Genomic DNA, 13,509 nt, shown 5'->3' on the forward strand with positions numbered 1-13,509 from the left:
GCCACAGGCAAGTCCAATATTGAAAAGAGCGGTACAAAGTTCATAATTCAATTAAATATGATTTGCATATGTAAAAGAAGGCGTGGAAAGGGACGAACAAGTCTGCGATTAATTCTAGTTGATTAGGATGTACGAAGGAAAAGTGCCTAAATTTGTGTCGCGCACAGATTCATACATCTGAGTATTTTTGTGCTGCACCATCTTCTGGATTTCAGTTTCCGGGACATATTTAGTAGAAGATCTTCGAAGCTCTCAGTACAAGAGGCTCCTGATATATTTAAGAGGAGCTTAATCTCTAGACTTTACTATAATTGAATTCAAGACCAACATGACTTTCATTGTGAACGGAATATAAGTCTTACATCATCAAAGTGCTTTAAAAAGCTATGAATAAACATCCAATCTTTGTCCTTCGCTGCAGCGAGACCTCGTTTATATGGATGAATTCTTTTTTGGGGTGTTTCCATATTAATGCGGGCGCGTCCTCGTTCGTTTTCCCTTTCCACGCATGCACGAGTGTTGGCGTGTGTGCAAGTGACCTTTGTGTCGGATGAGGTATCTGCCCAGGACGATGAGGAGGCAGAGCAGGATGAAGACGATGACGGCCACCACGCCTCCGATCACGGCGTGATCCACCCCGGAGCCTGTCGACATCGCCGTGGTGTCTTTGGCAGAGACGTGGAAGGGAGGATGAGGGAGGGGGGGATGGAAGAGTTGAAGGAGGTAGAATGATGAGCGGAGGGAAAAGAAAAGACTCGTTAATATATAACGACGTGGAAGAAGGTTAAACTTCGTACAAGTGTTAATAATCCAGAAAGGTTCCAGTCGATGACGCATTTTAAAAAATCCTTTAAAAAAAGCAAGTCTACATTTATTTAATACAGCGCTAACATAGATGAAGACCCGAGCGTCACTGAGGACGTGTCCACACGAAGACAGATTTATGAAAAAGTGTCTGATGAATGAATACATGTAAAAACAAATATTTGGTGACAAATGAGAAAGATGGTAAGCCGTAAAAAATGAATGTATAAAAACAAATACAATAAAATAAAAAAATAGATATACTATATTGTAACAAAAATTAAAAAAATACTATATATCAGACAATGAAAAATACAAAGTAACAAAAATATTATATTGTGTAACGAAAAATGCCATAAAATACAATATTAGACAAGTCAAAATAAAAAGTAGAAAAATACTATATTGGGCAAAGAAAAGTATTATATTGGGCAAAGAAAAAAAGAAACTATATATCAGACAAAGAAAAATACAAAGTAGCAAAAATACCATATTGGGCAAAGAAAAACAATATATTGGGCAAATAAAAATACAAAGTAAAGAAATACAGTATATTAGGCAAAGAAAAATACCAAAAAATACAATATTAGGCAAAGACAAATACAAAGTAGAAAAATACTATATTTCGCAAAGAAAAAAAACAACAACTATATATTAGGCAAAGAAAAATACAAAGTAGAAAAATACTATATTGGGCAAAGAAAAGTAAAAAGTGGAAATAATACTATATTTTCCAAAGAAAAATACAAAAGTACTATATATAAGGTAAAGAAAAATACAAAGTAGAAAAAGACTATATTTTCCAAAGAAAAATACAAAAATACTATATATAAGGCAAAGAAAAATACCATGTTGTGCAAAGTAAAATAGAGAATTACTAAATTGTACAAAGAAAAATAGATAAATACTATACCGTGCACTTAAAAATACAAAAATACTATATTAAACAAAGAGAAATACAAAGTAGAAAAATACTATATTGTGCAAAGAAAAATACCATAAAATACAATATTAGACAAAGAAAAATAAAAAGTAGAAAAATACTATATTGGGCAAAGAAAAGTAAAAAGTGGAAATAATACTATATTTTCCAAAGAAAAATACAAAAATACTATATATAAGGCAAAGAAAAATACCATGTTGTGCAAAGTAAAATAGAGTATTACTAAATTGTACAAAGAAAAATAGATAAATACTATACCGTGCACTTAAAAATACAAAAATACTATATTAAACAAAGAGAAATACAAAGTAGAAAAATACTATATTGTGCAAAGAAAAATACCATAAAATACAATATTAGACAAAGAAAAATAAAAAGTAGAAAAATACTATATTGGGCAAAGAAAAGTAAAAAGTGGAAATAATACTATATTTTCCAAAGAAAAATACAAAAATACTATATATAAGGCAAAGAAAAATACCATGTTGTGCAAAGTAAAATAGAGAATTACTAAATTGTACAAAGAAAAATAGATAAATACTATACCGTGCACTTAAAAATACAAAAATACTATATTAAACAAAGAGAAATACAAAGTAGAAAAATACTATATTGGGCAAAGAAAAATACCAAAAAATATTATATTGTGCAAAGAAAAATACAAAGTAGAAAAATACTATATTTTGCATAGAAAAAAAAATACAATATATTAGGCAAAGAAAAATACAAAGTAGAAAAATACTATATTTTGCAAAGGAAAAAAAAACGATAATTAAGAAAAGAAGAAAAATACTATATTGGGCAAAGAAAAGTGAATAGTGGAAATAATACTATATTGGGCAAAGAAAAATACCCAAAAATACTATCTATAAGGTAAAGATAAATACAAAGTAGAAAAATACTGTATTTTCCTAAGAAAAATACAAAAATACTATATTGAACAAAGACAAATACAAAGTAGAAAAATACTATATTGTGCAAAGAAAAATAAAAAAAAATCTATATTGGGCAAAGATAAATACAAAGTAGAAAAATACTTTATAGGGAAAAGGAAAGTAGAACATTTTCATCCACCCATCCAAAAAGAAGTGAGTCAAGTCGATGACATCACTAGTGTTTTTAAACCCAGCACTGGGACTCGAGGGATCAGGTCCTGCTGTGGACAGGCCTGAGCTAACACTGGAGGAGAGATCAGGAAAGGAAAGAGACAAACACACCAGAAGACTTAGCAGAAGACAGATTAGATCTAAAGAGAGGAGCGGTGGAGGCGTAGGTAGGTGTCGAGGTTGTATTCAGACAACCATGTCAGTGACACACACACACACACACACACACACACACCGGACAGCGTGGAGGTGAGAGGGGCGTGCTGACGAGGCGAGACTGAGAATGAGGCCATAAATCCTGCTGTCACGGGACAACAGACGAGAGCAGACCTCCACGGGCAACGCACACACACTCTTTGACTAACACACACACACCCTTAGACACACATTTAGAGAGACACAAGAAGGTGGAACAGAGTGTAAATGACTTGCAACACTTAGAGGGGTCGCGCCGGAGCGTAAGATGGATGTGCGTACACGAGGCGTGCGAGGGAACAACAAGGCGCGACGACCATGAAATATTCATCCGTCCTCCCCGGCGCTAGGTTTTCCCAGAGTGACAGACAAAAGCACAGAAGAAGACAGAACTCAAGAGTGACTGGTGGAAGTTGTACCTGCGTTGTTGTCTGCAGCGTAGAGTGGGGGGGTTGGAGGGGTGTAAGACGTGGACGTGGGGATGAGGTGGATGAGTGTGTGTTTGGAGTCGGGAATATTAACAGGATGGAGGAGGGAAACAAGAAAAAAACAATAATGATGAGACAGCTGTGAAACCGCCATTTATTTTTTTTCATCAGATCTTGTGTGTGGAACAAATATTGAAGCTTGGCCAGAGACCGGCGTCATAAACTCGAAATAACCCATCGACACAGGCGGTGACCTTCGACCTTCATGACCTCTAACTTCACTTGGGATCGTGCTTGACATCTATAGACCGGTCCAAGCTTAATTGTATTACCTTTTTTTTTCACCTCAGACCATTAGAACAGAGTTATTAAAAAAAACAGCTTTTGACCTTAAAGCGACTTTTCCATTAAAACGCAGCCAACTGGGTTTTGAACCCCCGGGTACGACACGTCCTTACTTAAGTTGAAATACTTTCTTTACCCTATGGGGAGATACAAATAACGTTAGTTGTTTTGCATGTCATTTATTGATCAATTTTTTGCTATACATCTTTGGATAAATCTCTTTTTTTTCTTTGACGTAGTGTGTCCCCAAAAAAGCGACCATTTGATAACCACTGTCCTAGAGGTCAAAGTGCAGCTGACGGGAAGGAAGACCAGCTTTACCAATTAGTAAGAAGGAATCCTTAAAAATGCTACCAAAAGATGGCCTAGAAGAAAACACTGTAAAATAAACCAACTTGCAAACTTCGTTGTGGATCGTGAATGTTGATAAAGATTGGAGACTAGAAGGCTAAGGTCCTCAGGTTTAAAGTGGGTCACCCACTACACACATGGTTCTAAAAAGACATTTGCTGCTCATTATAATGAAAAATAAGGAAGGGCTATGACATCATCAATTTTTGGAAATTTGGCCGAAAAACAGATGAAAAAATGCACTTTTAAAACGTTGCTGTTATAGTGACTTATTAACCCTTCTGTCGCCATTTATCTTCAATGTACTACTATGGATGCATGGAAGCCAGGGAGGTCGTTCACCTTGACCCAGAGACAACAGGGATACCACAAACACATTTGTTTTTTCGGGCCTTTGGGTCATCTCGTCCCAGAACTAACGCGAGGGATACTTTATACAAATTTGTTTTGGAGTCCTTCGGGTCACCTTGACCATGAGATAGCACAAGGTATACCTTAAACACAGTTGTTCTCAACTTTGACCCAGAGGCAATACAAGGGATACCAAAAACACATTTGTTTTTTCGGGCCTTTGGGTCATCTTGACCCAGAATTAACGCGAGGGATACTTAAAACAAATTTGTTTTCGAGGCCTAAGGGTCACCTTGACCATGAGATAGCACAAGGTATACGTTAAACGCAGTTGTTCTCAATCTTGACCCAGAGGCAATACAAGGTTCAAATCAAGTGTACGAATGTCCTTTTTCAACACATGTTTTTTTGTGCACTGAACCTTAATCTCTTAACCACTCTTCTAACAGCAAGAGTATCTATTTTTGGAATGTGGAAACCTTATGTTATGCACAGGGTACAGCGTCCAAAATGACAACTCTGCAGTTGGATATTAATGTGGATGACACAGGAAGTAATAACTGGTGAAACCAACTCCCAGTCCAGGCCCGTGAACGCGTCGCTAGACCCTCGACTCTGGCCAAACTTCTTTTTTCTGTGTGTGTGCGTGAGAATGCTTGACCATGATGTTAATGAGTGACGTCAGAGAGAAAAAAATGGCAACATCGAAGACAACTTTACCTGTGACAGTGTGAACTCCGTTCAGCCCGTCGGTTACTGAGGGAGTCAGAGTGGAGGCGGGGTGCGAAGGCGCAAATGAGGAGGCGGCGGGTGAGGGGGTGAATGACGTGGCAGGGTGGGTGGGGTCGGCGCTCGCAGTCGAGGGAGGGGGAGTCGGGGAAGAGGTGGCGGAAGAGTCGGGCGCAAACGACAAGTCGGGAAAGAGCTCGTTGGACAAAGTAGTGCTGGCGACAACATCCGTGGAAGAGGCCGGGGTGAGGGTGGAGGTTGGGGTGAGGGTGGAGGTTGGGTCGAGGGTGGAGGTTGGGGTGAGGCTGGAGGTTGGGGTGAGGGTGGTGTCTGAGACTGAGACTTCGGTAGTGGGGGAAAAGGTGGAGGTTGCGGGGGAGGAGGTGGGGAGCACGTCCGGTTCGGCGGGATCTTTAGAGGCAAACGAGGAAGCAAAGCGCAAAAAACAGCGAGACCGGAAACGAGAGTACGTAAGGGAAAGAAGCGCGAGAAAAGTTGGAAGGCGGCGGCGGATGTGGTAAGAAAAAAACACAAGCGGGTGGAAAGAAAATCAGAAGAGAAAAAAAAAAGATGGAAGTAAAAGTAAAGAAACAACAAACAGAAGTAATAACGGAAGACAAAAAAAGACAAAACTACTCTCTTCTATTCAGAATGACCTGCTTTGACTCTCGCTTTACCTTGAACCAGCAGCGTGTACTCTCCCGTGCTCTCGCCAAAGCCGTTGTCGGCTTGACACAAGTAGACGCCATTGTCCGACTTGTTGAGCGTCTCAAAGCGCAGGTAGGCGTCGTCCACCTTGGCCAGTGGGGGAAGCTCTCCATCCTTTTTCTCCCAGCGGTAGGTGATGGGCCTGCAAGACATAGGGCGGTCAGTGAGGGAAGCTTTTCGTGAAGTCTTCGGGAAAGTACAAATCTAAGGACAAGGGAGATAGAATCTTTTTTTTAAAAAAGGTACATTGAGGGAATCAGCATTTTAAATCAGACTTTGTTAAAAAAAAAATCCATTTCTCCACAGCCGATCTTGTGGCAGCGAGATAGTGAGATGTTCCATGATAAAAGAATCAATTATGTAAATGTTCCAGTCCTTAAGCGCTGTACAGTAATTACAATGAATCTGAATCGGGGACGGACCGGAATATGCCCGACTGATTAATCGCACGACTAAATGAGGTCAGGAAAAAAAATAAAAAATCACGGAGGTTCACGCTGCAGATTTATGGCGACAGCCTGAAGGATGTTTGAGGTTGAAACAGATTGTGTCGCAGATCTACAGATCTAATGGAAATACCAGGAATCATGATAACGAAATTATACCCCGGTAATCATAATACGCAGTACCTTGATGGATTATTACAAAAACTGCAGGAGAGCCAACAGTCAAATTCTTTGAAAGTTAGGTGTGGAAATTGAAAGGCGCTCAGGAATCCAGAAGTTCATCTTTCAAGCACCTCAACCATAACATACCCTTGCGGAGGACAGTAACCTGGGTTTACACCTGATGTGTGTGCTTTAGAAATGGCGTTGTGTTATGGCAGTGAAGCCGATACCTAATTCTTATCATTGTGCAACCGTTCTCAGTCGCTTTGTAGGTTTCCAAACCCATAAATTCAGTTCAGCGCAGCACTAGCATGCTGTTTGAGTTGGTTAATAGCATGTAACGCAATCCTTTCTGTCCGAGAAGGTTCTTATTCATCCAGGTCATGGTTATCCAAGAGGTTCAAAATTGAGTCAACCAAGAGTGTAGTGTGACACACCTTGCTGGACATTGAGGGGGAAATGACCCTCCCCAGGCCTCGGCACACTAATGGGTCCCACCAACCTGACCCGGCCAATCACCCTGAAGGGTTTCAGCCCATACATTGTTCCAAACCTCTCCCTATTGTTCACTGCTCCTCCCCTTAGCAGGATATATACTGGCTCCTCACCCAAGTTCATTTGGAACTTGCTGATGCGAAGCGAAACGTCTTCCTAGAACTATACACAGTCCAGTAGACTCGCTTTTGAATCCTTTGGCTCTCTGCCTTATAAACACAACTGCGTGTATTCCAACAGAGATAAATACTCTTCCCCATTCGCATGAAATGCATCTTGGTTTTAGGACAAACTAGTCTTGGGGCAACAGGGACTGCCACACGTCTTTAGAAGCTTAGGTTCGAGTTTGGTTTTCAGAAAACAAAAAATAAAACCGCAGAAAATCTGATCTGATTTGAGTAACATAAATAGTAATGCCCTGCAGGTCCTAACAAAGGTAGCAGTTAGCTACGGATGTGTCGAAGCGTAACACGTCTCAAGGCACAAATTAAAGCACCAGTTCCCCCTGCAAAAGTGAAGGTAGGGTACCTCATGAAATGGTATTTTTTTGCTTTTTGACTTATTTAGATCTATGTGTTTACTTTCACACTAAAGTTCAAACTTCTTCACTTACTCTAAGTTTGCTTACTCATAAAGGATACATGGAAAGCATGTTCAGAGCCCACTTTGTGTTCCGGGGAGCCCCCTGGTGGATACTAAAATCTCCACTTAGTGAGCTTGTTGATGACTCGAAGTTGGGAACTCGAAGAAGTCGTCTCTCACAGGGTTAACATTAGGTGTGAACAAGACTGCACCCGGGCACAAGAAAAGCCCATTTAGATCTCGTGACGTCGACCTTATTGTAGATCGTAAAAAACATCCCGCTCCTCCTGCTCGATAGATAATGCTCAATTAGCCAAGCGCTTAACTACCCGGAGCGTCGGATTAACAATCGCCGACGTCAGACGCTGTAATACATGGGGGAGCTAATGGTACGGAGCTGATCGGTCGCATGCGCCGTCCGCGCAGATGATAACATCCTTCACTTCTAAAAGTAGCAATCCTCCTGCTGGAGGTGGAAACTTTTCATTCGCCCGCTCATGAATTAGTAAACAGCAGCAAAGAGCCAGGAGAGGCTGGGAAACATCTTTTATTGTAATTACGATACTTCAGATTCCTCTCACCACCATGGCCGTTAAAGAGCAGTGTTTGGGTGCTTTTCCTCGCCTAAATTATTCAGAGAAGATTATCTGAATTATGCTAATATCCCAACGTATTTTCATTAAAAGTATCCTCCCTTGATCTGATATTCTGGCAGTAATTGATAATTAAAGCACAAGGGGAGATGGGATGTGGATGGTGGGGTGGGGGGGGGGGGATCTTGTTCATGAATATATACGCCAAGTCATTTAAGGGAAACTGATTTGAAGATTAGGGGTCTTGAATGGGTTATCGTTAACAGCCTATCACGGTTTCATTACTTTCGAAAAACTTTCCTCCAGACGCTCCATCCTTGTAGAAGTCTTTCTTCACTTCGACGAGTCTCAGCTGGTGGGAAGCGAAGATGTGGAGGGCTTCCCGTAGAGCGGGAACAAAGATTTGACTGATGACGCGCGTCATTAGCTATGCTAACTAGTTGAATCTCAAGCTCTGTGGAATTTTGGGAAGGCTGAGTTTTGGCCCAGTCTTAAGTACTTGAATCACATACCCATTGCTTACACTGGTAGCAGCCCTTGCTATACTCAACTTTGTCTTCTGTCTCGGAAACTTGGTCCATCACCTCTGCCGGTCTGACAGCACCTTGAACCAGACTCAGCGGTAAACTCACCAACCTCTCTGCCGATGATGCAAATGTGGACCTAACCTTGTACTACTTCAGCTGTACTTCTGCGAACAGCGAAATTCTCTTGGGTCATTTTCTGTCCCTTCATGTGTGTCCATAAATTTGCACAAAGAAATGCCCTCTACGTATCAGTGCTCGCTTATTCATAGCATGTAGGTTACTAGCTTCCTCACACTGTTTGATACAAAGCATACAAATAAAATACAAAGTATATAACTTGAGGCAATCGTCAAGGGACTGATTAGCCATTAAGATGATTGTTAGAAACAGGTTAAATATTTCGTGGGGGACATTGTGCTAGTCTGTACATTTGGTTGCAGCACTTTACAGGTTTTTTAAAAATACAAAAAACTGTTTCACCATACAAGATCTCTAAACAACTCCACTTCAAGATGTGACGCTTTTCAGCTGACCTGTTCTGACCTGTTCTGTTCCCATTCTTTTCTTTCCCATCTCAGTCTTGTACTGACCACACAGTGTAAACCCCAACTTTCCTAAAGCTTGTCTGCCTCGCTGACCCCTGGCGACCAACTTGTCACCTGTCACATTACTATCACTAAGCATAGCCCTATTCGCACAGGATAAGTATTACCTGGGGACCTCTGTGTTTTGTAAATGGCCCCCCCTCCTCTGCGTTATTTTAAGTGCATTCACACAGGATGGGCGATGTCTGTAAAATAGTAATTTTTACTGACATTACCTAGAGATACAGATGTAAAAAAAGAGCGCAATGACTGAAAGAGAAAGTCGGTGTAACCAAGTGTTCTTCATTTAGAGAAGATAAAGTTGACAACCGTTTATTTTCTTCGTTTCTCAACTTGTGCAGACGCTCAACAGCGAGGGCACTGCCCTGCACCTACATTTGCCCCAACATTCTTGCAGAAGAGACACAATCTGTTACAATAGTGTAACCGAGTGTATTTGTGTGGGGAACTACGAGTCTGGGACTTAGTGTGTAGCTCTGCAGCGCGCACTTCTTCTTTACTTTCGTCATGTGGAAAACACCCCCAATAACAGTGAACTCCATTTGCTTCCTCTTTTTAACGTCTTCAAAATAAAACAGCGGAAGTAAATATTAACACAATGGCGAATGCCTAGAAGTCTGTTCAGAATTACAAACACAGACATTCGGATTCACACGGGACTAGTATTATCACCCGATGTCAGTGTTTGGCGAATTACAGCAGGTCATTTGCGGCGGAATTATTACATTACCAATCTCAGACATTTTCTGTAATTATTACAAATTACCAGAGGTCCCCAGGTAATACTTATCCCGTGCGAATCAGACATAAGTTTATTCTGTCTCTATGTTGAGCAACTTCCCCTTGAATGTTACGCTACATCTTCCCCCTGGATCATCAGCGACGACTAGAACTTCCCCGCAGATGATACAGGTTCGGAACCCAACCATTTAATAATAACTTCAACCGTTGTGTCATCCCTGGTTCAAGGTGAACGACCTCCACCACTGCGTATGTATTTCTGGAAGCCAGAGGGAGGTCGTTCACCTTGAATCAGAGGCAACACAAGGGATACAACGTGCACATTTGTTTTCAGGCCATCAGGTCACCTTGACCCTGACATAACACAAGGGATAACCGGATCACATTTTCCACTCATCTTTGACAAATACATGTCTTTTACTTATCAGTGCCCACTTGTGGTCGCAACGTAGCATTTAGCATACTAGCTCTCTTGACAGTTACCATAGTGTACTTTAGGAAAAACCAACAATACTTAGAAAAGTCAATAGCAGTTAGTTAGAAACTATTAACATTGTCGTGTAGCCTCGTGAACGATTTCTCTAAATAAATGACATTATTGCTTGATAACTCAAACCCAGATTAAATCTCCCTCATCGTTTTTCCCGCCAAATCCCTTCTCCAAGTCACTTCGAAGGTCGTTGAGAATCATCGTCGAGGTAAATCTACGAGCCCCGGCTTCAGGAAACATTAATCCACAGACATCACAGCCGCCAGCACAACGGTCTCAGGAGGCAGTTTTAAATATAGAATAGAAGAAAAAAAAATAATGACGTAACCCAGACACTCGCACTTCATCTCTCCGCCCGCTAGAGGGCTCCGGTCGAGCAGCTAAGAAAAACACTGAGTGGCTGCATGTGACCGAAGACAGAAAAAAGTGTGTGTCGTGACATTTATGGAGGGTGATTGTCCGCCCGATGGTCAGAGTGTGTGTGTAGACTGATGGCGGAGCAGCAGGCTCATCCCGGAGCGACGGTGCACATTACAGAGCAGGCTTCACGCCCTCACACACACAAACCTTGCTATTCTCTTGTTTTGCTCTTTCAGTCTTAGTCATTCACTGCTTGTCACCCTCCCTCATCCCCCCATCTTGTGTCCCCCTCCTCACCCGTCTCTGCCTACACTATCCTCTGCTTCTCCTGTCAGTTTGTTTTCATTCCCACTCTGCTGCTTCTTCTTTCTTTTCTTTTTTTTTTCCCCGTGTTTTTCTTCTCCTCAATATTCCAGTTGTTTTGCCGCTTCTGCAGTCAAACGGGCTGTGATCGCAGCAAAATGGCTTTTCAGAGCCTTTTTGTTACCTCGACACGGAGCACGATAACGTCGCACGTGGCCCCTGTTGTTGTATTTATGTGGCCCTCGAGAGGTCAGAGATTTACGATTTTATTTTGTATAAATTATTGCGAGATTCATTCATTTTTCTACAGCTTTATCCCTTACAGGGGTCACGGGGAGACTGGAGCCTATCCCAGTATCATAGGGCGAGAGGCAGGGGACACCCTGGACAGGACGCCAGTCACACAAAGACAGACAGCCATTCACACACACACTCATACCTATGGACAATAATTCAATTTCAATTCAATTCAATTCAATTTTATTTAAAGTGTCTTATCATAACAAAGTTATCTCAAGACACTATACAGTTGAAATAAGACTACAGTTGATTAAGGAAAAACAGATCCCAGCAATTCAACAAAGAGCAAGAAACAAAACACTGTACAGTGAGCAATGGCGAGGAAAAACTTCCTTTTAGAAGGCAGAAACCTCGAGCGGAACCAGACTCATTGTTGACGGCCTCCTGCTTTGACCGGCTGGGAGGAAGGATGGGGGGGTAGACAGATGGATAAGGAGAGGAGTGAGGGAGGATATAGTGAGATAATCCCCAAGTTCTCAATCGACCTCTGTATGTTTTTGGACTGTGGGAGGAAACCGGAGTGCCCGGAGTAAACCCACGCAACACGGGGAGAACATACAAACTCCAGGCCAATTAAATTCAATCAGGGGCCACGTTTTATACTCTGACAGGTGTGAGGGGCCAAAGGACAGAAAGCTTTTAATGATGAATAAATAAACCGTTCTTAAATAAACCGATTATACTTTCTTTTTTTTTTTTTTAATTGATTTTACTGAAAGAAAAAAAGTCCATTTATTTAAACAGTTTAAATACAAATAACTGATGAAACTTTCATTTTTTTTTGTATTTATTCCTGAAAAACATTTAAGTAAAATGACTAGTAAAAGGAAAGACGAGAAATTAAAAAGAATCTGGTAATTCAATTGTTCGATTAAAATGTTGGACTATTTTTATATCATTACCTCAAAAGGGCTGCGTGTGGCCCCCGGGACCTACTTTGCTCCAGGTCTGAATCATGGTATTTACTCTTAATATAACCTTCTCAAGTTTAATTCGTTTTCTTCCTTTTATTTTTTGTCCTCGTTTGGATTTTTATTTTCTCAGAATTTGACTGAATATTGAGGTCATATTCAGAAAAATCAAGTGAGTAAGTAAGTAAGTAATATTTATTTATATAGCGCTTTTCCAGACCAGCTATTTTATATAATCTTTAAATAAGGGCTGTATTAATATTTTATTGGTGTATTTTGGTTTATTTATTTATTTATATTTTTCTTCCTCGTGTTGTTGTTGGTTTGATGATACAACTGAGGACGAGAGGATACAGTGACTCCAGCAGCTTTTAAAGCTGATATTCGGACGTATTTTGGTTTCAAAACAAATAAGAGAAGTTACAACTGAGCACGAGAGGATACAGTTACTCGAGCAGCTTTTAAAGCTGATGTTTGGACGTATTTTGGTTTCAAAACAAATAAGAGAAGGTACAACTGAGGACGAGAGGATACAGTGACTCCAGCAGCTTTTAAAGCTGATGTTTGGACGTATTTTGGTTTCAAAACAAATAAGAGAAGGTACAACTGAGGACGAGAGGATACAGTGACTTCAGCAGCTTTTAAAGCTGATGTTTGGACGTATTTGGTTTCAAAACAAATAAGAGAAGGTACAACTGAGGACGAGAGGATACAGTGACTCCAGCAGCTTTTAAAGCTGATGTTTGGACGTATTTTGGTTTCAAAACAAATAAGAGAAGGTACAACTGAGGACGAGAGGATACAGTGACTCCAGCAGCTTTTAAAGCTGATGTTTGGACGTATTTTGGTTTCAAAACAAATAAGAGAAGGTACAACTGAGGACGAGAGGATACAGTGACTCCAGCAGCTTTTAAAGCTGATGTTTGGACGTATTTTGGTTTCAAAACAAATAAGAGAAGTTACAACTGAGCATGAGAGGATACAGTTACTCGAGCACCTTTTAAAGCTGATGTTTGGACGTATTTTGGTTTCAA

At 40.7% G+C, this 13,509-nt stretch overlaps 1 protein-coding gene across 3 annotated transcripts in view; it reads right to left on the reverse strand.

Moving 5' to 3' along the window:
- Nucleotides 1-13,509, reverse strand: part of cadm3 (cell adhesion molecule 3) — a 173,154-nt gene that overhangs the window by 6,824 nt on the left and 152,821 nt on the right. For 2 of the 3 annotated variants that reach the window (XM_087810642.1, XM_087810641.1), the window contains exons 8-9: nt 5,930-6,102; nt 540-665 (exon numbers count right to left, since the gene is read on the reverse strand). In XM_087810642.1, the coding sequence (XP_087666768.1) occupies nt 540-665; nt 5,930-6,102 (299 nt within the window). Of the gene's footprint in view, nt 1-539; nt 666-3,467; nt 3,489-5,243; nt 5,514-5,591; nt 5,664-5,929; nt 6,103-13,509 lie in introns of all 3 variants that reach the window. The other variant, XM_087810643.1, reaches the window with a different exon arrangement.

This window comes from Callionymus lyra, chromosome 16 (genome assembly GCF_982586985.1).
Source record: "Callionymus lyra chromosome 16, fCalLyr1.hap1.1, whole genome shotgun sequence".
NCBI classification, from domain to species: Eukaryota; Metazoa; Chordata; class Actinopteri; order Syngnathiformes; family Callionymidae; genus Callionymus; species Callionymus lyra.